The sequence below is a fragment of the Cygnus olor genome, chromosome Z, assembly GCF_009769625.2.
Source record: "Cygnus olor isolate bCygOlo1 chromosome Z, bCygOlo1.pri.v2, whole genome shotgun sequence".
NCBI classification, from domain to species: Eukaryota; Metazoa; Chordata; class Aves; order Anseriformes; family Anatidae; genus Cygnus; species Cygnus olor.
The window spans coordinates 30,225,752-30,253,029 of record NC_049198.1 but is presented as its reverse complement, the minus strand read 5'-3'; the positions used below and the strand labels follow the sequence as shown (position 1 = coordinate 30,253,029).

The 27,278-nt window shown below is 35.7% G+C and overlaps 1 protein-coding gene across 4 annotated transcripts in view; it reads right to left on the bottom strand.

Annotated features, from left to right (window-relative positions):
- Positions 1-27,278, bottom strand: part of KDM4C (lysine demethylase 4C) — a 293,255-nt gene that overhangs the window by 23,255 nt on the left and 242,722 nt on the right. For all 4 annotated transcript variants that reach the window (XM_040541823.1, XM_040541820.1, XM_040541821.1 and 1 more), the window contains 2 exons: positions 6,222-6,407; positions 2,193-2,363 (listed from right to left, as the gene is read on the bottom strand). In XM_040541823.1, coding sequence (XP_040397757.1) covers positions 2,193-2,363; positions 6,222-6,407 — 357 coding nt within the window. The remainder of the gene's footprint in view (positions 1-2,192; positions 2,364-6,221; positions 6,408-27,278) is intronic.

Sequence of the window (27,278 nt, the reverse complement as noted above, 5' to 3'; positions counted from 1 at the left end):
TTACTCTGAGAAATTCTGACAAGGTAGAAATCAAGTAAAGTACCCAAGCAATAACTTGAAATAAAAAGAACCTATATAGCTGCACCTATATATCTAACACCTACAGCTAACAAATCCTGATCTATTTAGCAAATGTGAACATAAACCATGAAAAATACATTTGAGAAGAGAACAATGTATACCCTGTTTAGGTAGTTATTGAATGCTTACATGCAAACAGTTTCAAGAAGATTCGAGACTGAAATTTCCATGCTCCCTGTTTTCCTCCTTAAAAATAAATCACTGTGTCTGAACATTGGAACTGTGGCCTATTGTGAGCTGAGCTGAAATTATGTAGTGGATTCAGCGTATAGTGGAAAAGCAGAAAGCTGCTGCTATCTTTGTGAGCTAGTTGAAAAGTGAAAACAGATTAGAAAAATAAGTTCTTCAATAGGCAGCAACATTGCTTTCACACCAGATTTGATGAGTAAGTCCTCCCAGCAGCACTAACACCAGATACGCACATTGCATGGATTAGCAAGTTTTAGTCCAGGCAGAAGAAAAAACATATTTTTTTTTCCCTTCCAGTAACTGCTGCAGGTATATTATCTAATGAAAACACAACAAGATTTCTCTAAGGAACGTGAAATTCGTTTGGTGTTTCCATCAAACAATTATATGTTGTTCATCCACTATCTGAGAAGCACTGAGGCATAACCAGACCTGATTACATTCAGTCTTAGCTCTGGATCAGACTACCCCACTAGGGTGTGGCAAGCGGTTTCTCACCCCTGCCATACCAGATCCTTGATGCAGGCATACACAAAAGAAGGGTTTCTAATAACAGTACAGCCACATTTGCTTAAATCTTGATCATCCTAAATCAAAATGCCTTTGATCATTAATAGAGCCTTTCAGACTGTTTCAAATTAAAGGATAAATTTTCAAAGACATGTAACAGGGATTTGCTGTTTTCTATTAACACCAGTGGGAGGTAAACAGCTCAATCCCCATATACTGCTCTGAAATGTACCCTTTCAAATGCTGTATTTTCAAAAGGCATCAGACTTTTCAACGACTGGGAAGCTTCTAAGAACAACAGTATAATTTCCACTGATGCTATCTGTCCGCTAATGCTACTTCCAGAAAAACGTTAGGGCTTCATAAAACAGAACAGCTCAAAGACATTTTTACAGAAAAAGAATAGGGAATGCTCCTAGGGGTTATGCCCCTGGAGCATATATTAATAAAGTATATATTCTTATGTGTATGCCAGACTCTCCCCTTCTGCCTACAGCGCAGGACACGCGTGAAAACTGGTCTTGAAACACACAGCACTTCTGCATGCCAGTGCTCCCTGGAGGCTCTAACTTCTAGAGATAATTAGCAGGAGGTACACCAAAAAATCAGCTCAGCACAAAGAACCCTCAGAGGAGCATGAAGGTTAAAAAGGATTAGAGTCATGTTGTGACACAAACATCATGCAGTGTCTGATGAACAGAACAAAGGTTACGATCCAATCTATTCATTCTAAATATGGAGGGAGACAGAATGTTTCCTCAATTGTCAGCAAATTCTGTTCATATCCACTAACTAAGTGCACAGTGTGGTCCTTAACAGTTCTGAAAAATATGGTAGTTTATGTAAGTGCATAAGAGAAATCAAAATCTCGATTGCTTTTTGGAAATGCAGTAAATTACACATTCTCCTCCCCAATGATTTTTATCATTAATAATGTAATCTCACAAACTAAACACCAGAAGCTGTAAACAAGTTGTTATAACAGATTCATGAGAGCTATTCTTCCCATTACATTAGGATTTTTCTATTCAATAAGGAATTTTTACAAGTTATCTCTGAGAGACAGATAAGGATACATGGAACTCCCTCTCTCATATCCTTTATTAAATACATATTTCTTATTTAATTAAAAGGCTTTGTAAGATTACTTCTGATACATTTGGTCAAATGGCAAAGACTAATTAGAACAACCGCTGTTTCAAAGCCCATTAGAAAATAATCAATCTCAGCAGCAAAAGTAACAAACATGAACCGAATATTAAGACATTACGTCTTCAAGGTCATAGTTCAAGATGTTCCAACTCTCTAATCTTCAGAAACAGAAATAAAAAGTGAAACCACCTAACACCCCCCCCCCCCCACTCCCTCAAAAAAAAAAAAAAAGGGGAACAGTTATCTGAGAAAGTACTTACCACAATGTCTTCAGGAAAAGTATCTCGACTGAAAGAGCCATCATCAAACATAACTTCATAGAAAAGCTGAGACGTCACTCCTATGACTCTGCAACTATAGTATCGTGTATTTCTGTGTTTCGTTATGACTGTCTGCCCAACTGTAATGGCCTTCTCACATGCTTTAGTTCTCTTGAAAAAATGAAAAAATGGAAAGAAAAAATTTAAAATATCAGCTGACTCATTAGAATTGTATCTATGTTAAAGCAGACTTGATAACAATTCACTGTTCTGTAGAAAATCTTCAAACACAAAATTGTTCCTCACAATCATGATCACACGAATTTGTTTTACACTGGAAGTTTTTGCATTTTATGAGAAAACAAACAGCATCTCAAGAATAAGAAATTATAGCACTCAAAAATATTTTTGCATTTGATGCCTTCAAACCATTTGACAGTGGAGCAAGAACCCTTAAGCAATTAACAATATATGTTATTTTTTTTTGTAGTGTTTGAACAGAGAACATGGTGAACTTAGACGATGGTCTTGTACTGTTTTAAAAGGTGGGGTTTTCAAGTACTGTATTTTGATATGGCTTTTCATAATTTGTATTTTGCTGTCTGGGATGACAATTTAATGCATATCTGGTTCTTGTCAGAGCTGTCTACAGCAGTCTATCTGAGTAAGTTCTTAACTCAGGCTGTGCTGAACATTTGCTTTAAGACTTCAGACAGCATTGATTCATTCTTCATCACTTACTTATCTAGTATATTAGTAGCAATAATTTTTTTTTCACTTTGCATTCCATACAGCTAGTTATGTCAATCAGAAGTGTAGCAGGGTTGTTAAACCATGCAAAAATTCTACATCAATAATTGCTTAACAGTTTCTATGAAAAAAAAAAAAAAAAGAATAGAACTTTCTAAGTCAGCAAATGCTCAGAAGCTCACATGATGCTGACAGCTGTTACACATCAACTCCCAACCCATGAATTTCCTACTTCAAAAGCAACCTTCTTCACCAGGAAAAATAAAATCAAGAGCTTCTTATCCTAATAAGATGTTACCAGATAATTTTTGACTTTAGTCTATTCACTTATTTGAAAAACAAAACAAAACAACAACAAAAACAAACAGAACTGAAGTGGAGAGTATTAACTGAATTACTCTCATGAGATAACAGAAAGCAGAAGTTTGAGATTACACTCCAAAAGTCCAAGGAGAAATACCCCTATTACAAGGTTTAAATGTTTCTGAAGTCTGAAAATGGAACTCTTCTGAGAAGGTGAATAAGGATAACATAATATTTTAAGAGACAATACAGTCATTTAATGATAAAATTTTCAGAGAAGAAATGCCATAGACCATTAGAACAAATAAGAGTGAAACAGAAATGCATCCTAGTTCAAGGAGAAGATTATTTTTAGTATGTTGTCTTGGTAGGATTCTTGATTTATTTTCCAGAAAAAATATTGACAAGCACACTCTACAATTGATTGCATGTCCCAGAGAACATTTTCTGTCAGAAAATCCTAAGAATTTATTGATGTTAAGAATGTCATTTTTGATCAGAAAGGACAGCTGTTATGTAATGGAGTCCATCAGATTAAAGAAACAGCTGTGGTAGTTACCAGATTATTGAGAAAGCTGTAGTTTAAATAGCATGATTTTTTTTAGCAGTACCTAAGCTAAGGATGAACTAAGATAGCAGCAGAAATACAGAAAACAACCAGATACAATGGAAAAAAGGTTAAGCTCTCCTTCTGCATGCGAACTTCAAAAAGATAAGAGGGAAAATGACTTTCTCCTCCATGTTTTGTATGCCAGGGCACAAAAATCTTGTTAAATAATATACATAAACTATATGTATATAAAATCATAATAAATAGCTACCCTGAAATAGGCATCTAATGAATATCTAAATATCTAGAAACGTCATCTGACTAAAGTTTTTAATGGAAGATCTTTAAAATTTCTTTCTAAACATAAAAAAGATTTGTTTGATAAAGAAAGATAACTCTAATTTCATCATTTTAAGTTTGTTCCTCTGAACTGCAATTTGGGCATCGAAATGATGCATGATGTTTCAAAAAATATGCTAATTCATGATTTTTTAATAATATTTCCTTCCTATGTCATGTTTTTAGACTTATGAAAATATTAAGAGGCTGGCAGTAGTTAGCAGACAATGTCAAGCAATGATCACTGCATTCTCATAATTCAATGGAAAAAGGATCTCCAATTTCCATTTGACAGCATCCCTTCATTCACTGTATACTACAAAGGTATAAACTGGCCAATAATAGCATAAAAACATCAGCAGCTCAAAAACATATAACAGTGGATTTTTTGTAATTCCTACCCCAACTGCCCTTTCTAAAGACTTTCTAAATGCAAGTAACTGGGCCTGCCTAGATACTTCTGATCACGCTTTTGAAATAAAATATCACCCATGCGTACGTTTGCTTCCAGCTGACTTTCTCTGACCGTAAGTGCTGTTTTTGCTAATCATTATGGATTCTTAGGTGTTTTTGTCCCATTAGTATTGTTGCATATAACTTCTTTTTCTCATTTTCTTGTGAATAAGGTAGTTTTAATCAAAACAAATCCATCTGGTGCACCCACTCTCAATTGTAGTTCCGGCAATTTGATGACAAAAAGATGTGAGTGTTATATTTCATGCCCAGAAATGTACACGGTCAAAGAGGAAAAATCAAAAAAACCCCATGACCTACTGTCTGTAGGTAGCTAATCACAGAGCCTTGCTTGCATACTACACTCCAGTTCACACAAACAAAATAACAGAGTGCAGCAGGAATATTTAAAACCGTTCTGCATAAACCAACTTTTCTGCTAGCAAACTTATTTGTCATTTCACGTCAACAGATAGAAGAGACATGCTTAGTTTTGAGTCTACGGACTCAAACCAAACTCATTTTCATAAAAAATACATGAACAACAACAATATATGAATAACAACCATGCAAAGTGTACTGGTGTCACACGTTTACTTTTTTTGGAAAGCAACAATCTTTAAAATGCATAACATTTCTGGAGAAGTTTTTAATTGGGACACAAAATTTGTTTGCCTTTTTATGAACTACCAGCAGACTGAAATTCAGGACTGGCTGATTGCTCTAGTTGTGAGGTATTATATTTTATCACAATAGATAGAAAATCTTACTCTGCAGTAGTCTTGTCATTAAGACCAAGGATTCACTGACAGACTCTTGAAAGAAAGGCATACATAATATAGATATTACCTGTTTTTCTTTCACTTTTAATGGACAAAGGAGATAAAATACATGTTCAAATAAACAGTTTGCAACTTGAGAATTCTCAACTTGACTAACTTATCAAGTTATTTCCTTAATAAGACTGCACGAAGTTCTTCTAGTTTGCTAGGAAGCGAAATACACTTTGAAAAGCCCAAGATAAATGGCAAGAGTTCTCCCTTAACTGAGACAGTAACAAATTGTTGGGATAAAAGATATTAAAATCTACAAGATAGTTAAAACAAATTCTTCATGTGTCTCATCTAAAATTAAAGGTTTCCTCAGCATAGGCTAGAAATAAAAAGAAATAGTAATAATGTGATTATTCCTGACATAACAGTGTTGCTTTGCCAGACGACAGAATGATTGTAATTGGTTATTCATTAGACATTGTTTGGCTGTGGTACAAAGAACTTACATATACACCACGTCCTTTATCTCCCAGTATCTGTGAGTATTTGAAAGATACTGTGATCTGGGTATTTGTTATACATTTCAAGTTAACAAAACAGAGAACTCAGAGACTTGTTCTGCTGTCAAAACAAAACATTCATCAATGACTCTAATGCAAAAATACGTTAGGCATATCAAGTAATATTTATCCCAGGTAACAGCATAAGAAAAAAACTTCGAGATGTAATAGTTTGTTATGTATGGAAATATGATAGATAGAGATATTATTCATGGTGTGGACCCTTTCTTCCATTTTCTCCAGAAATATATTTTAATTCTGTAATTCTGTTTGCTAACAAATCATTAAACAAATTCCTTACCACATTTTGGTTGATCTTGTGCCTGAAACATGTAATGTAGACAACATACGGCCAGTCGTCAGGTTCCATCAGCACTCCTGCAGCATGGGCACAGGTTACATGGAAGGAGGCTGGACAGCGTCCATATGAACACTGAATGCAGGCACCAGAGATTTTCTTAACTCTCTGTCTGCAGAAAATACATTTCTGTAGAAGAAAAAAAAAATAAATTTTTACCATACTACCACAATTCCACTGACATCTGCATGTATCTCCAGGACTGAAAAGTTATTTGTGCTTCACTGTTCACATTTTATACCTCGTACCATGTGTCACAAAAGAATAAACATTTATGAACTGCAAGGTAATTTTGTAATATGGTAATTAATAGACAGCATTTTTATTTGTTTCTTTTTATGTAAATGTAAGGACAACCTGTTTTGATGGTGAGCTAAGAAAACTGATATATAGATAGCTATATAGAAGCTCGATTTCAAATTCCATACACTAATCTGAAAATTAACCTGCTCCTCCTACAGTAGGTAAATTTAAAAACCTATATATAAGTCTGCACAAAGTAACAGCAAGACTCAGAAATAGAGTATTCCCACAAAAATGCAGGGCTAGATATGACTTCCAGATATCATTTAACCCAGCCCCCTACTTTGAAGTTGGACTAAGTCTATACCTACACAGGCTTTGGGAGATGGGTAATCCAACATATTCATGCAAAGGTTTCCGCAACATCTTCAGATAACCTGTTGCAGTGGTTACTTCTCCTCAAAGTTAGAAATGTTTTATCTCATGCTTTTGCATATTTCCACAGATGAAGGCTGTTCCTACATCCGTTTTCACTTTTTCCAGTCTGCTTTTTATTGATTGTGTATTTCATATAAAGGTAATAGAGTAGGCCATATTTCTCCACTTCATTTATAAAAACATTATGTCAAAAGCCTTACCAGTGCCAAGATATTCCACATTTATTCCTTCTCCCAAAATGGACACTACATCAAAATACAGTAACTATTCCGTGTTCCTGTGATTCAGATTTCTTAATGGCTCTGCTTCAAGGCTTTTGTAAGCACAGGGCTTATATGAAACAAATGAAGAGCCCTAAACAGAGCCATAAACTAGGTCTGGGAAATAAGCCCACCATACTATTACAACAAAAAAAACAAAAACTGTGTTGTATCACATACAGGACTTAATTTTTGATAATTCTCACCACAGACTACAAAACAATGTTAGCAATTGTTATTGAAGATCATAAAATTATCTCAGCTATTATAGAGTATAGCCATAGGATTTTACTTGATACAGAAACAGTGAATTCAGTAAGTTAAATACATGCTGTAGGAGCAGAGATTCCTTCCATTTGTTCTAATTTTTTTAGTCACTGATTTTGTCTGCCTGCTCTGGAAACAGGAGTAAGAATAATTTTGATTTATTTCTTACTGTATAATTAATAATTCAATGTATTTCACATTAACTCACATCAAATTCTTCTTTCCAGGCTACCAGAAATTTTGTTTTATTGATTATTGATTTCTATATTCTGAAGGAAATCTGCAGAAATTTTATTGTAGAAGTCAGAACTTATATATTTCAATGGCTTCTGGCAATCAGTTTGTGAGTGATATAATGATTTCTTCAAGTGCTAGCCCTGCCAAGTTCATCAGTCATTCAGGGTTCTAGTTCATGCATCACTTTGAACAGAAAAAAGCTCTTCAAATTCTGCCTTTGTATCCAACCCCTGAATGCCAACAGACTGAATGGCTTTGCACAAACATGTAGACGTAGAGCTCAGTGACATGGCTTAATGGTGGACTTGGCAGTGTTAGGTTAAAGTTTGGACTTGATGATCTTGGAGTTCTTTTCCAACCTAAATGATTCCATGATTACAAGATTCTATGGTAAAAGTAGCATCTGACATCTGGAACTTAGTTATATTTTTTGCCTTCATTCACGAAAGGGGCCAGAACCTAGCTCAGTCTGCTGTAGCAGCGTTATGCCTGAAAGACTAGTATGAGGTAAAGATGATTTCACCCAGTAAATGTTCCAGAGGCTTATCTGATAATGCTGGTATCAATCACATTGTGTGTTTGTATTCACATGCATGAAACCATATTCAGATAAATAAAGTAACTGCTTCTTGATGGATCTTAGGGATGTTTTTGTAAATACATATTCAGTACACAGTTAATTGGGAATTCCAGAAATGAAACAGAATCACAGTCTATTATATTTAATGTCTAGACACTGAGATCATGCAAATATATGGCTCAGTTTGAATGCATTTTCACACACATTCACAAGTTAGCTTGACCAAAATAAGAAGAAAAGACTGAGTATGAAACACACATGAGCATTAAAAATTCTAAATTTTACTTAGTGTTGTCCACAGAAATGGCTACACATTCTGATTGAAAAACTCAAAAAAAAATGCATTTCAAACAAAATTCAGAGAATGGGGAAAAGGTAAATAAAACAGGAAAGTGTAGGTAAACTAGCAGTAACTTACGGAAGTATGTTACAGCCGGAAATGATGGTCTCCTTAAATTACTGGCTGCATGTGTGCAAGGCAGCAAGTATACGAATGTTACAACATGCTTCTATGTTTGTTCCGTGTACTACTACAGTATCATGAAAAGTTCAGAGGTACAGAAATTAAAATATTACATTACAAGGGTAATGCTTCAGAAAAAGATGGAATTACAAATACATACATATATGTACAATTGTTCTTGCAGTTTAATATTTTATGATTTAATATCTATGAGAACTGCAGAAGCTGAGGAAAATAAAAGGAAGAGGACAGTCAGAGAAAACTGCTTAAGGCAAGCTGGAAGTGCAGCTGGGAAAACTGAAGAGCTACCAGATTTAATGAAATGGCCAAATCCACAGAAATGGGAACAAAACTTCATCCGTCTCAATAACAGAGTCCAAGTTTTCTGTTCTCCAGTCCAGGTTAACTTAACAAGAAATCATCAGACAAACTGACATAATATTGTAGGAAAAATTATTTCCCACATTACTTTTCAGAGTTACAATTTGAAAATACTGAAAAAAAAAGAAAAAAAAAAAAAGAAACTACAATAAACTGTCAAATTACCATTGGCTTTATTCTGTTTTCTGTCATGCTGGTGTAAAACTACAGTACTTCTGATTAACTTTTTATATAAAAGGAATACTGCTTGGCATAAGTAATTACATGAATGCAGACTTCAAGCCACACAATAAGTGAAAATGCTTTCCGTGTTTCAACAATGAAATTAATCCATCTCAATGCCAAATACATGGAAGGTAGTTGTTACATCAGTTAACTACAAACACATATTCGTCTTCTGTGGTATGCTCTTATTTTTCCCTTAGGTATCAAAAAGATTAGGATCACAGATACGAACAGGGAAGTTACTGTACACCCAGAACAACAACAACAAAAAATCCTATTTCTTCTTATATTTACGAAATACCAGAAAAATTCTGAATAACAGTCCTCTTTCAGGAAGTACAAAAATAATTAAGTTTGATAAATAATGAAACATTTCTTATTACTTCTAAGATGCTCTGTCCTTCGTACAACACTGAATGTTATGATGCAGATATATGTTAGCTTTACAATGGGTCTCAATCCTAGACATGAATTTCAGAAAGTATACATATGTACAGATAAAAGGCATTTATACAACATTTATGAAGTAAATTCACAACTTATACAACTGTATTAGACATTTTCCCATTCAGATATACAAGAAAAAGCTCTTTCATCTTTAAAAATAAAAGTCAAACAGCTGATCTAACATATTTGATTAATTAAAACTAAACTATAAAAATCTGCTTTGCATAGATTTTAGGAACCTTAGCTGAGCTACATACCAAATTGTATATTTTAGCTGTTAGTAGTAAATTGAACTGTGCTATGTCTGACCCATATCAGCAAGTCTTTCCCTCCATAACTTCTAACTAGGAATGTATGTCTTATACTCTCGTTTGGGACTTTACTGAATATGAATTCAAATGTATTTTACCACTTTCTTCTCCCATTCTTACATATATATATATATGTATATTCTTACATATATATATGGTCTTTCATGACAAAAACAAATAATATGTTTTGTTTTGTTCTCTTTAAAAATATAAAAAAGAAAAACGAAATAAAGAAAAGATCATAATAATAAAGTGGCAAAGGGAGAAGACATCAAAATTCTGAGAGAAGAATGGGAATCACCAGTTGCAAAGATGAAGAGACAATGGGGGAAGAGGCTCAGAATCAATCTGAATCAGAGATCCAGATGTAAAATGAATTGGGGAATAAATAAAATTGTTTATATAACTGGAGATTAAGAATATAGGACAGAACAATGCACTGCAATTTTCTAGATGGTGAAATGACCTATTTTGCCCCCAAAGTGAAAAAATATTCTGTCACAAATGGATTTCATAATCATGGAATAGCTCTTTAATATTAATAAGTTGCAATTATATAAAAAGCATGGATTTTAAAGAACTCTGAGAAAACTGAATGGCAGCATTTTGCAAAAGACAGACCACTGATAGCTTTCATAATAATTTTTATGCATTTTTTATATAAATAATTTGACATTGCTTCCCTCAAATAGAGTAATATTTACAAAACCAAATTCCAGTTCCTAATAGGAACATGCATTAAATACAGTAAAACTGCTTTCCGAAGCAAGGATTTATGAAAGCAAGTACAAGCTGATGGTTGCGGCAGAAAGTCAGGGCTAGATTTTAGAAAACAATCTGGAGTATTGATTTCTCCCAAAAGTATTTCTATACCTTGGCAGGAAGAATGATTTATATGAAAAAGCTCACAGTAGTAAAGCATTAAACTCTACGAAGAGAAGCAATTTTGAGAGAGCCTCTGAAATTAATAAAATTAAATTTCTTAATATTATTAAAAATCAACCCATAAGATCTTCTTTTCTACTGCTGCAGGTGGTTATTAACCGCTAGTCAGTAACTGAATTGCATTGTCTCATTCTCTCATATAGCTGGCAATTTTGGCCTTTTAGGTATTATTGGAAACAAAGACTAAGAAAGCAACGCCACTGTAAAGTTTAAGAACTTAGTGAAAAATCGTAGGTGATTTTTTTTCTTTCTGTGAGATCTTTAGCATTTTGTAATGAATCTGCTTTGCTTCAGAATTTATATCACCATCCAAGCAACATTGCTGTTGTGCATGATCACATTCAACATTTGAAATGTTGTTCCTACTGTAACCAAAGTAAAGTACCCACAGGTTTTAACAGAGCAAAGATTTCACAGCGAATACTGAGAGAAGTATTGTATCACCAGCTTGTCAACTGTTGCAACTTGAGATACACAGTGTAAAATGCACTGTGAAACTAATTTTTTCTTTCTCCAGTCCAAAAGCATAATGTGGGTTGGAGCCAAGCAAAGACTCCAGTCTAGTCTTAACTGCAAGGGTTGGCTAGGAGGTACTAGCATCAAGATTTGTTAACGAGTCACAATGCAATAAGAAGATACATAGTATGAAGACATTTGACACATTATCTGCAGATCAGTGAGCACATGTTTTCTGCACAACCATCTTTCAGAATACAAAGTCAGCACTTAATTTTGGCAGATAGTGTGTTTCTATGGAAACAAGCTCATTACTTTTTTCTTTTTATGTTTCCCTTTATTCCTGATTAAACTAAACCACGCTGAATACTTCAGCTACGAAACTGACAGAGCTTAGAATCAGAAAGAGTTCCTTAGATCATCATCTATTCCACTTCCTCGTTCAACAGTTTTAGACAATTACATTACAATTAACCAAGAACATTGTTAGATAAAGTATCAACAGACTATTTTGCATCCCTCTGGTATTTCAAACTTAACAACCAGTACCTTATGGGAAAGAAAAAAAAAAAAAAAAAAAAAAAACAATGATTGAAGAAAGTGATTTGCAATTTCCTACTACTCAGCAAGTCTTCCCACAGCATGAAGGCATAGCAAATTATGGATAATAGACATTATCTAAATATAGATGACATTCTGTTAATCGTACTTTCCAGCAGAGAAGTAGACATCACACTTATGCATCAGCAACAGTAAGAACAATTATTTTCTAATACCTTTGAAATAATGTAGGTTTTAGGTCCACTCTGAATGAGTGAACTTGCAAGTCATGGCTTTGAAATTACCTTGCTTAATTTTGATTGAAACATGAAAAGATCTTGACATTACGCCAAATATACATATTGCTTTAATATAAAGTTTTAAGAGCTGATAAAATATCACATTTTGACAGAAGTATGAATACAGTATAAATCTACTGTTTTGATGAAATTGCCAAAGTACCAATAGCATCATACTTTGTAGCAATAGGAAAGACAAGCATACAGTGTAGAATTAAAAAAACAAAACAAAACAAAACAAAACAAACAAAAAAACCCCTTAGATCTTCTGAAGTACACTGTTCGATTGTAATGGAAGATTCCTTGCACTGCAAGTTAAAAGACAAAGAAAAGCAATCAAAGAAAACAAAACACTTTGTGAAGAAGTTTCTGCTTTAAGAAGTACCTGATAAGGTTTATGTTCCTGCGACACCCTAAGTAATCTCCTTAACAGGTTAAAGGTGAGTCTTATGAGGCAAAAAGAAAGAAATAAAACACCTTGTTAGAGCTCCAACTGTTGTCTGCACAACACTTCCCACCACCTATCACTAGGCCATATCTAGGGAAGTAAGCTTTGTCTTTATTTCCAGTATTCTACTTCAGCTGTAAGATCTCTGCAAGAAGGTTTCTTATCTCCTCATGCTGAAGAGACCATTTCTTCAGCCTCTCCACAAACCTTTCCTGTGCTCCAGCCCTTGCCATCTCAGTGGTCTTTCATTGGGCTTGCTCCATTATGCAATATCATTCCTGTAATAGGGAGACTAGATGCATCTTACAAGGTGCATTTTACAAGCACCAAATAAGGCTGAAAAGTAGACCAGCCACCTGGGCCTGCTGGCTACAGTCTTACAAATGAAGCCCAGGATACATTTGGCCTTCTTTGCTGCAACAGCATTTTTGTTCAACTCTTTGTCCACCATGATCCCCAGCTCTTCTTCTGCAAAGCCAATTCCATCTTACCTCATGCAGGATCATTAGAGTTAAGATAAATTCTAGTGACAGATTCTGTGTTAAATAGGTTTCAAAAGAGACAGAGCATAACTACACAAAGTAAAGAGTTATAGAAGGCATACAGAACTTGCTACCTCAGAACGCAAACAATGAGTAAATTACTCTAAGAGATTGCACGGCTATTTCAGGCTCCACCTCTTCGTGAGATGTCATTTAATGCAAAGCACAGCTCTGAAAAGCAGTATCATTATTTATACTCAGTGCAGAGAAGATCACTGTTTCTGCACGGCTTGTTTTATAATATTTCATACGAATACATACAGGCACACACAAAGAATTTAACATTTCAATAAGAGAGCAGATAAAATTAGAACACTGAGATGTGGCATCGAAAGGATTATATTCTTAGCAATATCCTGCAAGCAATTTACTGAAATGAAAAAATGAAAACAAAGTTGTTATCAAAATAAAGGTATTGCCATCTCTTATATAATAAACTCTCCAACCTTCTGAGAATAGCTAGTCTGTAAACCGATACCAATAAACAAAAAGATATTCTCTCCCCTCCCCCAGACACGACAAAATACACTAAAGAGACAATCCTACAGCATTTAAGACGTATGCTCAAATGTTTAGAAACAAAAATCTTGTCAAGCTCAAACAGAAACCTCTGATGACAATACAAGTACACGTATCAAAATTTAATCTACCTACTAGCATGACAGTAACGTGCTGCTTTGTGTCTTAAAAGATTAGAAAACGAGAACAGACTTCACTATAAGTCCTCTGGGCAAGAAGGGGTCATGGCCAATTATGTAGGTGAATGCACTGTGCCTCTGGGAAGGAAAATATTGTGCTTGTGAAGCACACTGAATGAGGACGCAGCTGCTTGTCAAGTTATTTTCTGTTGAAGAGAAACTGTTGTGGACAGAATACACTTTTAGACAAGAGGGATAAGTAAGGCAGTCAAGTGAGGTTATGCCACTGGCTAGGAACCACCTGGCACCCCTACAGTAACTTGAGCAAGTGAGCCATGCTATGCCCAGGTATTAACAATAACATACAAACACTGAGTAAGACAAAGCTGGGGAAAAAGGATTATTCCAGGGTGGAGGAACTTGGGTCTTTGGAGCTATTGTGTTTTTGGTTTTGTTTTTAAATTTCAGGAAGGGGTCAGGGCACACAGAATTTAAACACGTTCAGAATCAGAAATATATTTTTTTTCAGTTCTGAAGGTCTTGGGGGACTTCTTAGCTTACAAATAAAAGATTATTCGTGAAGCCTTCAGCCAAAAGCCAAAATCTATTTCTCAGCAAAACTGATGTTAACACTATACCTCACCAGAAAATAGTGTCATTCGAACAGCCAGAAGTGATAAGGCAGTGCAGAAAAGTTATGACATTCTTTAAAGACATACTAAAGTGTATTAAGTGTAAGAAGTTTACAAAATAAGAAGTTTACAAAATTCCACAATCTAAAATGAATCAGCTTGTAGTACCTCAGAAATAGTAAGCTCTTTCTAAACATTTCCCTCACTTCTAATTCACGTATTAACATCACTGAGTAAATATTTAGAATAATCTGACCATAATGCAGAACATGGTAAGCAGCGTCTTACAGTTTTTAGTCATTACAAAAATCTGCCAAACAATTACTCTCTTAAAATTAAACGTATTAACCATTAATATACTTAATGGTTGGTATGGTTCTTGGCAAAAATGCATAAGCAAGAATTGAAATTAGAGCATGTTTAAAACACATTGGTTTTTCCCCATGTTTTATTTCATCCTGTTGCTTTCCTACAAGAGAGAAAAACAATAAAAGACAAAGATGATGTTTTTATCTTGGTCAGGTAGACAAATGACCTTCTGCTTCAAAAAAAGCTCATCAACTATCATCTTTCTTGCATAAACCCAAAAGTATGTGGATGTCAGCACAGTTAAAAAGAATCCCAAGTTTGCCATGGAAACAACATTCCTATTTCAAAATAATACAACTGCTCGATGTGGACTATTGGCATGAAAGCTCCCAATCCAAGCTCATTGACAGCTTGTGGAGTGGACAGATGAGGCATGGAAAATATTTTAAATTAGTTCATTTATCTTTCTGAGACATGGGAAGAGAATGAGAATTTTTCATGTTTACAGAAAAAAAAAAGCAGAGAAATAGAGAAAGGAAAGGGGGAAAAGGTGGGAGGGGAAGGCACATTTAAAAAAAAAAAAAGTGTGGAAAGGAAAGAAAAGAGGGAAAGGAGAAGTAGAAAAAGGCAGGAAGGAACAGAGGGGAAAGAAGATAATGGAGGAAAAGGGAAAGGGATGAGGAAAGGCAGAACATATCACAGCTTTGAATATAAACTGAATCGGTTAAGCTAAAATTCGCACCCCTTTTTCATGTAAGCTCTTAAGAAAAAGGTTAATGTTAGCTAAAACTAACAAATGTTTTTGACTGCTTTTATCTTCACAGTTTTCAGAAAATATACTTCTTTTTTTTTTAATGCATTAAACAAATGCAGATTGTAGGTACTCAGATTATAGGTATTTTTCACATGTGAAGCACAATTTTCAGCACGCATCTAAGAAATTATGCCATACCCATCCAAGATGAAGAACACAATAGATCATCATATATCCCGTTAATGCAGAATGTCCTATTTGCTATGGATGTTATTGTAGCCCAAGACAAAGCAAGGGAGATGGCCTGAGGACAGATTAATGTACTACTGAGGACAGATTAATGTAATACAAGTCAGAAGATTAATTTTGTTCTTGAGTTTCTCTTAGTTCCTAAGAATATGATTTTCGACAAACTGAAATAGGGAGAGGTTTCCTCCACTTTCAAAATAACCTACTTTGAACTTAGATCACTCTATAGCTATGTTTACAAAGACCATTTAGTACTGTCCAAATATCACGTGGACCTAACATGTACAGGTCAAATTTGCAACAGAAGGTCACACTGGAAACTTTACACAAATTATGGCATGTACAGAAATTTACACAAGAACATGGGCTGGAATAGATAGCTTTTACATAGGAATAATGAGCAAGTATTACAAAGGTCTGATTGCTGATTCTACAGTATTGGCTCTAATTAACAGTTGATCTTCACCAAAAGGATGAGGAGCAAACTACCACCTCTGGATAATATACAGTTATGTTTTGTGCAGCTATTTTCTGTATTCAACATAAATTTTGCTTGATATGGAAATATAAGTATTTAATTTTTATATTTTTTTATTTATACAGTATGTCTTCCTCTTTGCCTAGTTTTTTAGACACAGTGATTAGGGGTTGAGGTTACACTTTCCCTCACATCTTCATCTTTTGACATATTTCATTTTCACTCTGGGAAACATTTCACATCCTTGATGGACATTTAATTGATCTGTTTAATGTTAGTATTTAGCAAGGACTCTTACCAAACGTCAAGGTGTATTCCATTGCATTGCCCAGTTTAATAAAATATATTACAAAAAGAAAGAAAGAAACCAAAAAAATCCATTTATCCTGTCCAGTGTGTGGACTTCTGCCTGGTCTAAGTGGACCGGTTTCCTATCACTTTAATCACAGACAGTTTCTGTCATTTGGCTGCATACTGTACTTTTCAAGAAAGTAGCACCTCACTATAAACTTAATTAAATTACAAAGCTTTGGCTTATGGGCCTTATTCCTGTCATATTAGGATTATGAAAACTTCTTTTCTCCTGTTTTTGCCTCACAGGTATTTTCTTTAATGTGGGACTCATTTACTGGAAATACACTGCTAACTACAGACTGAGTTTCAAAGGCAGTTTTTAAAATTCTCCTACCAAATTCTGTAACAGCAACAGAAGTACAAAAGCCCAGTATTTAAAAAGTCACAGGAGAAGAAGAACACCTAGAATACAGTTTGACTTTTGATACCAGTATTCAAAACTTCTTTTTGACTAGTTAGACTTCTGGAAGATATTCTTTCTCTCCACACAGTGCATCCAGCTCTTGTGTTAATGGACCATTAAAAGATGCTTCATTGTGTCTTAATGGCATAATACATTATAAAAGTCTGGTGAAGGAAGGAATTACATCTCTCAATCTAAAGACATGTCATGTAAAAGGACATAGCTGATATTTCCAGAAAACAAATAATAACAATTTGCTAATACAGCACTGCCAACTTTTCGATGGATTTTTGAAAACCTGTCTTTCATAGAAAAGTTATTTAAAGACTTGTCCAGAATTCAATTAAATCTTTTATTAAACTATAATCTGACTGGACCTCCTGACACTGACTTGAACATATCATTCATATGTCTAAGAATCTTAATAAATTATTAGAATAGAAGAAGTATATATATGGCCAAGTGCAAGGTCCTGCATCTGGGCCAACACAATTCCAAGCACAAATACAGGCTGGCTGGAGAATGGATTGAAAGCAGCCCTGAGGAGAAGAGCCTTAGGGTTAAAGAGAAGCTCAACATGAGCTGGCAGTGTGTGCTTGCAGCCCAGAAAGCCACCTATATCCTGGACTGCATCAAAAGCAGCGTGGCCAGCAGGTCGAAGGAGGTGATTCTCCCCCTCTACTCTGCTCTTGTGAGACCCCATCTGGAGTCCTGCATTCAGCCCTGGGACCCACAGCACAAGAAGGACCTGGATGTATTAGAACGAGTCCAGAGGAGGGCCATGAAGATGATCAAGGGGTTGGAGCACCTCTCCTGTGAAGACAGGCTGAGGGAATTGGGATTGTTCGGCCTGGAGAAGGCTTCAGGGAAACATTACGGTGACTTTCTGGCAAAGAGGGCCTACAGGAAAGCTGGGGAGGGACTCTTTGTCAGGGAGTGTAGTGATAGGACAATGGGGAATGGTTTTCAAATAAAAGAGGGTAGATTTAGATTAGATGTTCAGAAGAAATTCTGAGGGTGGTGAGGCACTGGCACAGGTTGTCCGAAGAAGCTGTGGATGCACCATCCCTGGAGGTGTTCAAGGACAGGTTGGGTGGGGCTTTGAGCAGCCTGGTCTAGTGGAAGGTGTCCCTGCCCATGGCAGGGGGTTGGAACTGGGTGATCTTCAAGGTCCCTTCCAACCCAAACCATTCTATGATATTTCAAAGCATAAAATAGTTGCTCTAGCAACTATTGTTTACACCGTTTTTTTATAATCCAGTGGTTCTAAATGTGATCTCTAAAAAATTCTAAATGCTTATACAGGAAGAGAGATAGCAAACAAAAGTTCCCCTCACCCCATAAATCCTCCATTTGCCATACACGATATACAGTGTCTCAGCACCAAAGAAAGAATGACACGAGCATTTGGATCACTAAAGTCTCACAGAACAGTACAGCCAATACACTGATACGAAGGTACTTACAATATCCACACTTTCTGGATAGCTGTTAAACATTAATATACTTATTTGCACAGGTCTTTGCTATATTAAGACTAACAAACCCTGTGATTTCTTGCTGGTGGGCACACACACAATACATATATTCCCACACAGTACACATCGTTCAGCATCATTGGGACAGTATTCTGTCTCCTTCTAAGAGACCTCTTCATAACCTGAGATCGCACAGAAGTAGGCAATGCTGTGTATGTGTGTCCCAGAGAAAAGAAAAAAAAAATCACTGGAAGAAAATATTCAGGGAGCTTGATTCTTTGGAAATCCTATAGGTCATTTAAGTCTGTAGATGACATAACTGTCAGATCCCCACTCCACACTAAGGAGGCAGACATCAGTCTCCAGAAGCACCTTTCATTTTTAACCTCATTACAAACAGCTGTTTCAACAGTGAGGAGGCCTCATTAATAAATGACCCATTAAAGTTGTTGTTCATGGGCTAACTCTTTATGGAATTATTTCTAACAGAACAAAGAAAAGAAGTTGAATACAGAATCTTTGCTACATTTAGGATTCAAAGTATATGTTCTATAACTTTCACTACTTCAGCCAAAAATATTTATTGCTTTATTGCTTCACTCATTTTACTTTACTACTTTACTCTTTTTTTTTTTCCTTTTAATCATGGTTAACAAATATTGAAACAGACATTGGAAGATCACACTAAGTTTCCAGAGATATTTACCTTTAAGTTAGAGAAAGGCTAAGACCGTGAACAATTCAAAAGTTTCAGGAAGACTTTATTTTACCCTAAAGTGAACTGTTTATAAATTGTATGCATTTTTGTTCATACTTTAAAGCACCAGTAATAATCCTATTTTCCCTGTATGTCATTTTACCCTGGAGGTACTGGATCTAAAGCACTGCATGATCTAGAGCTGAGAATGAATGACAACCAAGTTGTGGCGATTTTAGCTATCAGCAATCAGGCAAGCATTTGGTTTGAACAAAACTACTTTGCTGAAGATTTTTGTAGAGTGGTAGAGAGTGTATTATGGGATCATGGTCGCGCACTGCACAAAAACAGCTGAGACTTCTGGAGAGTTAACACAGCATGGAAACCACTACTACCATGGCTGTCACCGCATTTCCACTGCCAGAAGTCATGACTGTCAGAACTGCTCCATGAGACTAATCTGCATCAGTTAGATTAGCTTTGTTGTCTTGTACGGAAAATGGACAAAATGAACGGGTGCCTCCTCACAATCTACTTACAGCTATGTGACTTGTCTACAACAGCGGTGTTCAACTACACTGTGCTGCTGCAAAGTAAGGAGATGGATTTTTTCACATTTGTAATATTTTTCTTTAGTTTAGTAGCCCACCTTAGCTGTACTGATGGTTTATCATCATTTGATGTCACTGATAAAAACTATTATAGTCTCTTTTAATTTCAAACTACCCTATAAGCACGTGTGTTTTGGCTTAACTTTTAACAATATATTTTACAAGTAACAACAATCTTCTGACATTTAATGCCAAGCACTTCACTCAATAAACTGACGAAATTTATGAAGTGGTTTGCAAATGACTTCCCAAGACTTGTTAATGTGTTTCTTTTTGTTTATCATATTTCTGAAAGAACACATTTAAGGTCATAGTGCTCAATGTGATCATTTCTAGAGATGTTCCATGGCTAATTTTTATCTGTGATGCCCTGTTTTAATTAGCTGAGGTCATCTAAACCTGGATTTTGTTCTATGAGCTCAGACCTAATACCTTTTAACCTTGACAGGATCTTTAATTTCATTGAACATTCCTCTTTTGACCATTACTCTTCCATCAACCAGCAGCAGCAGTATGAGGAAAATTAGTCATCCTCTTCTTTCAACTTAATGACTTCCAGAATTTGTAAGAAACACAACCTCACGATTATGGGTTTCAGAAAAAAAAAGTGAAGAAGAAAAGTGAAGAAATTAAATGAAAAGTGAATTAGTGGACTAGATGATCTTAGAGGTCTTTTCTAACCTGAATTCTAACCCAAGGTCTTTTCTAACCTTAAAAATTTCCTTTACTTACTTCACTTTTTAATTCAAAATACATGATATTTTTCAATGTCGCATGATCATATTTTTAAATATGCAATATGATGCTATCATTCGTCAACACAAAACATTATATATAGATGCCTATGTACTTTTATCTATCCTCCATGTAAAAGTTTGAGCATTTTCTTCTGCCCTTAGCTGCATTTTTCCTAACTGAATTTCTGTTGTTCCCTTCAAATACACTTGCTAAAGCCCCAAAGAGATGCTAGGAGACATAATATCATGCATAAAAGTTTAATTGATTTAAGCTGTTTATTCAGTGACTAAAGTCCAGGCAACTAAGGTACCTGTAAATACTCAATCAAGTATCTTCATTTAAACTTTTAAACCCTATGGTAACCAAAGGCAAACAAGAAATACCTTTTTGGTACAAGAAACAGCCCTTAGTTAAGAAAGCAGGTGGCAGTGTGGGAGGAATGTATTCTCTGTATTTGCTAATGTAATGTTCAGTACAATTTAATAAAGTCTCTTCTCAGCGTCTGGGTAATTTCTATGCATTTCTATGCAAGTTAGTTCCTAAGTCTAATAGTCTTCTCATGCTGCGTGGATTTTGCAGTATTAATTACCAGCAGACCAAGGACAAAGCTGCTAAAGGTGTAATACAGAAATTATCGTAGTTTCTGTTAGTGAAGAGAAGACAATACATTTCAGTGTTCTCACTAAAGCCGTTTAAATTTAAACACTGTATAAATGTCGAGTTTAGAGTAAGTGTGTTTCATCCTGTATTGGCAAGACATCATTTCTGTTCACTGCTATATTTTGGAGACAAATGATGCATTTCCATGACCAGATATAATTTCCATATCAATTTTTGCTGATTTTTCGACATGAGGAAAAATTAACATGTAGCAAATACATCCAGTAAAACAGTGTATCATTTTTATAATAGAAATCAAGACAGAAGGCTCATTGGAAAAAAAAAAAAAAAAAAAAAAAAACAACAACAACAACAAGGAAAAACAAAAGTAAAACAGAAGTAATCAACACTATTCATTTTAAATAATTCTTGGGGTGTTTATCCTCTCATTTTTCCAAGCTGTATGAAAAAGAAAGTGCACTGAATTACAAGCCAGTAAGTTTTCACTGAATATAAAGAAACTCTTCATATTTAGTTTAACATTTAGGCACATTTACAATAGTGGGGGCTGACTGGGCCTGAACACCTGGCTGTCCTGTGTGTGCAACATGATGGCACTCAAGATGATCTGCTTCATAACCTTCCCCAGCACTGAGGTAGACTGACAGGCCTATAGTTCTCCAAGGGTCCTCCTTCTGGCCTTTCTTGTAGATGGGCATCGCATTTGCCAGCCGCCAGTCAACTGGGACCTCCCTCAATAGCCAGGACTGCTAATAAATGATGGAAAGAGGTTTGGTGAGCACTTCCACTGTCTCTTTCACTACTGTTGGGTGGACTCCATCTGGTCCTACAGACCTGTGCAAATCTAAGTGGTATAGCATGTCACTATAAATTTCCTCTTGGATTACAAGAGCTCCTTTTTTCTCCCCATCCCTATCTATCAGCTCAGGGGGCTGGGTACCCAGAGAACAACTGGTGTTACTATTAAGAACAGAGGCAAAGGCATTAAGTACCTCAGAATTCTCCTCATTTCTTGTCACTGTGTTTCCTTTCACATCCAATAAAGGATGGAGATTTTCCTTAGTCCTCCTTTTCTTGTTTACGTATTTACAAATACTTTTTTATTGTCTTTAATGGCAGTGATCAGATCAAGCTTCAGTTGGGCTTTGGCACTTTTTTTTTTTTTTTGGCACTAATTTTCTCCCTGCACAGCCTCATGACATCTTTATAGTCCTCCTGAGTGACCTGCTCCTTCTTCCAAAGGCCATAAACTCTATTTTTTTCCTGAGCTCTAGCCGAACCTCTCCATTCAGTCAGGCCGGTCTTCTTCCCTGTCAGCTCATCTTTCAGCACATAGACATGGCCTGCTCCTGCATCTTTAGGATTTTCTTCTTGAAGAGTGTCCAGCCTTCCTGGACTCCTTTGTCCTTCAGAACTGTCTCCCAAGGGACTCTGCCAACCAGTCTCCTAAACAGGCCAAAGTTCACCCTCTGGAAGTCCAAGGTGGCAATTCTGCTAACCTGCCTCCTTACTTTTCCATGAATTGAAAATTCTATTATTTCATGATATATAATGCAAACTACTGCCCTATTTGAATGTGCTCTGTTTTGAGAAGCGGTGTTATTCAAAACTGGCTCTTCATTGATATGAAGTCTATGCTCTTGACTTGCAATGTGAATCTGAGGAAAGCAGAGTCAAGCTGTTACCTTGGATTTATTTTTCATGTTTGGATGGTCAGATACGAGCAAAGCAATTCATAAGAATTTGTGAAATAGGCTAAACCAGAGAATTCTTTTGCTTTATAATTATAAAATCTATGAAATACAACTTACACAGACATACAGTTCTCAGAGAAATCCAAATATATTATCTCACAGTCTTACTTTTCCAAACAATATTTTAATTCCATTATAAAATCATGCTAATGTCCTCGTAGGACATGAACCCCATGTGGCTTAAAATATCTGAGATTTATTAAATGAGTAGGGCTTTATTATTAAGGATTTTGACTTCATGCGCAAGTCCCTAATTAACATACTGTTACAGAGCTAAAAAGAGAGCTGTATTTTCAAAAATATTGTGATAATGAACAAAAACAAAAATTATCATCAATATTTATAATCTCTTTCAAAGGACTGCTGGTTTTGGCAGCTTGAAAAAAAAAAATAAATTTTTTTATTTTCTTACAGCAAGTATGAAATTAAAGACCTTAAAATAAAGTAAATATTTCACTATGGACAGATGTGAAAGAAAGCTCAATGGCAATGGTTAGGAACAACACCACAATAAAGATTCATTGAGTGTGTGAATAGAATATAAATCATATATATAGGGGTTCATGATCTCTGAAGAGCTAAATGTTATTGTTTCAAAGATGATGGCTCCTGGAAATTTTAGATTAGTACATCTGTACTACCTGCATAGAGGAACAGGGACTGGGTAAAACTGAAACAGAAGAGAAGATATTAGACTGTGCAAACAGAACAAATGCAATATAGGACAAATGGAAGACATCAACCAGTAAACAAACAGAAGAGAAGGGGAAAAAAAAGCAATAAAAAGGATTCCGTGGATAAAACAGAGAACATATCAATACTGGTACTACTGATTAAAAATGAAAAAGAAATACTGAGATTGAGTAACTGAAATTCAATATTGAAAGCATTCTTCCTTATAAAAACACAAAAACGTCTCATTAACAGGCAACATTAGGTGTGATGATTGTGTGTATATTCAGGAATTGACTAATCTCTTGTACTCCCAGCTCCAAGTGTCTGCATTGCGGCACATGGGACATTGTAACCTGGTTCTGCAAGACTTGTTTGGCTCTACAGCATGAAGTTTCCTACTCCCCTTGTGTCACTTTGGCTGGAGTCCTTGTTTCTACTGTAATTCCAAAAGCATAATAAATTCACTGAAGTTCAAATGAAGTTTAAATTGTACTTTATATCATTCTACCCCTCCAGGACATTGAAGTCCTTTCAAAGAGGACATCCAGACTCTAGACTCTTTGACATCTGGAATTCCTAATGATGGGCTATGCTGGTGCTCATCCAGGCTTTTAACCTCTGTAGATGCAGTATGATTTTGACAAAGGTCTTTTGGCGGTGTGCATACCCACCTAGTTTCTTGTCATTTTGAACTTCCTGGGTATACATGTCTGGTACACTTGCAATGAAGAGGCTTGCAAGCTAAGCTCTGATCTCTTTGGAGGACAAAATTTAAAAAGGTTAATCCTAACAGAAGTGAGATTTTGTGAGCTAACAAAATTGTTAGTTAACATAATATCACTTCAAATGCCTCTTTCAAAATCACTTTGGAAGTTTTCAAAGGGTGGAGTATTACGAAGTATAATTTGTTTAGCATTTTGAAGGTGAATACTCTGTGAGTAGTGCCATTATTTTCAGTACTACCACTACTGGTATCTGTTCTGTGTCATGGTATGTTATGTTCTTTGCTATTTGTTCTTTTTTATGGGGTGTTCTTTCTTTGCTATTTGCTACTTTTGTTCTAGTCCTCCTTTTCCCTCTATTCTGTTCATGTACATTACACATATAAACTATTAACTACGCAAAAAGTGGTATCACTGTTCAAATAAGGGAATTCCAAGGACTGCATTGTAATAACTAAATGTGAAACACAGTTCTGTGACCACTAGTAAAATGTTGGCAACTGCTGGAAATATATTCCATATTAACTTTAGTTTTTTATTTGAAAAAAGAATGAACAGCAAATCTTAATAAGCCTAAAAACATATTAAAAACTATAATGAAGTACATTCTGCAAATCTATCACCTAAGCCTCCAGGAAGTCAGAATTCAGCAGCCCCAGCTACACTGATGTCAATTAAGCCTTTTGTCCTGTACAGCTAATTGAAACGCTATTACATGACAATTATCCTGGGGAATTAAGAACTCTGATGTACAAAAAATTATCTACAGTGATAGTACTTCCTTCACAATTCACTGAGAAAGGCTGGACAGAATGCTGAAGCTGAAAACTTTTTCTGCATTCTGTCTGCAGACTGCGTATCAAATTGCATAACAGAAACCATAAATTTGAGGGATGTCCTAATTTGAGGGATACCCTGGGATTTTATGCAAGGGAAGGAAACAGCAAAAATGTACTGAGAACACTGAACATGTTACCATTATCACGCAGATCATCAAGAAATAAAAATAAAAATTAAAATTAAAATAAAAATTAAAATTAAAACTAAAATTAAAAATAAAAATAAAAATAAAATAGAGAAGTGTTTTAGAATCGCTGTGCAGCAGTTTTTGTAAAACCAAAACAGCTATACCACATATCACACCCCACTTCCTGCTTGGCTATGAGAGATGCTCACATTTGCATTTGTGAGAATTCCAACTGTACTAAGTATTGATTTATATCATTAGGGACAGTTTATTTTTCTAGACAAAATGTACAGAATTCCTAAGGACCATTGTCTTGAATCCTAGAGAAGGCAACACAGCTATTAGTCTATCAAACTGTACATATTAAGTAGCATCAAGTTTTTGAAGATTTCTGAGTTCTATCTCAAACACAGGCTGCATGCTTCCCAGGTGACAATTACAGTCTGTACCACAACTGTCCTTTACATATCAGAAGAGATATGATGCCTGAATAATAGGCTGAGTTTGACTGCTGCTTGGCATAACAGTTTACTTCACTATGTATTTCAAACTATGACTTGAAGTCCCGCTTTTTAGCACCAGGACAGAGGTTTTGAATAGCTTCTGACATACATAGGTCAGATGACTACAGTGAAGCAATGTGAGGCAATAAGAGCAGAACTGAAGAGCAAAACATTCAGTGCTGAGGACTCGCTATCCATATATCTTTTCTGGGGTTCTTCTACAGACTAACTCATCTGATCTGTCTACATTTTATTGTTTTGTTAGTGTATGTTTTGTATCATATACAGAAGGTTCTCCTTTTATAGTTTTATGGAGGGAATTTTAATGAATACAAGAACCTTAAGAATCCAGGAAAACTTTACTGTGCAAAACTGAAATATATGCAAACAGCAATCTCCACTTATTATTGTAATAATAATTTAAGCATATATGGATATATGTCAGGTAATGAATTGTAGTAACACTTTAGTGTTATTCCTCTTCAGCCTGAAAATGCAAAAATAAAATAAAACAAAACAAAACAAAATAAAACAAAATAAAACAAAATAAAATAAAATAAAGAAGTACAATAATAACAGCTTTTAAGAGAGTGGAAGAAATACAAGAAAAAGGAAGATCGAATATCTTGCCAAAGCCAAAAGAAGAAAATAACAAGCCAGGAATCTGATCTTTTGATTTCAAAACATAGACCTCAACAATCAAATTACTGCTGAATTTACGTTTTGAAAACTGCCGTTTCACACAATGCAGATGGTAGATTACTGCTGCCTTAAATAATTCATATTTACTGCAGGAGTTGTGCTGTACTGTGGTGGGCTGACTGGCTGCCAGACCCATACCCAGCCACTCTCTCATTCACCCTCCTCAACAGGACAAAGGAAGAAAAGAAGATGGAAAAGCTCATGGATCAAGATGCCCCTCTTCTTCCCATACTCAACTTCACCTTTTCACTCCCAAGTCTTCCACCTCCTCCCCACCTTCAAGCAGCACAGGTGCAATGGGTTGTTGAGGTGAGTTCCTAACAGCTCCTCTCTGCCACTCTTTCATCCTCACGCTTTTACTCTGATTCAGCAAGGGGTTCCTCCCATGGGTTACAGCCCCTTCATGAACTGTTCCAGCATGGGTCCTCCTATCTACAGGGGGCAGTCCTTCAGGAACAGACTGCTCCAGCATGGGCAGCAGCTCCTGCCAGGCCTCCTGCTCCACTATGGGCTCCTTCATTGTCTGCAGCATAGATATCTGTTCTGATGTGACCCTCCCTGGGCTGCAGGGGGACAATTGGCTTCATCATGCATCATGATGCATGAAGCATGATCAAGCACCTCTGCTTTGGT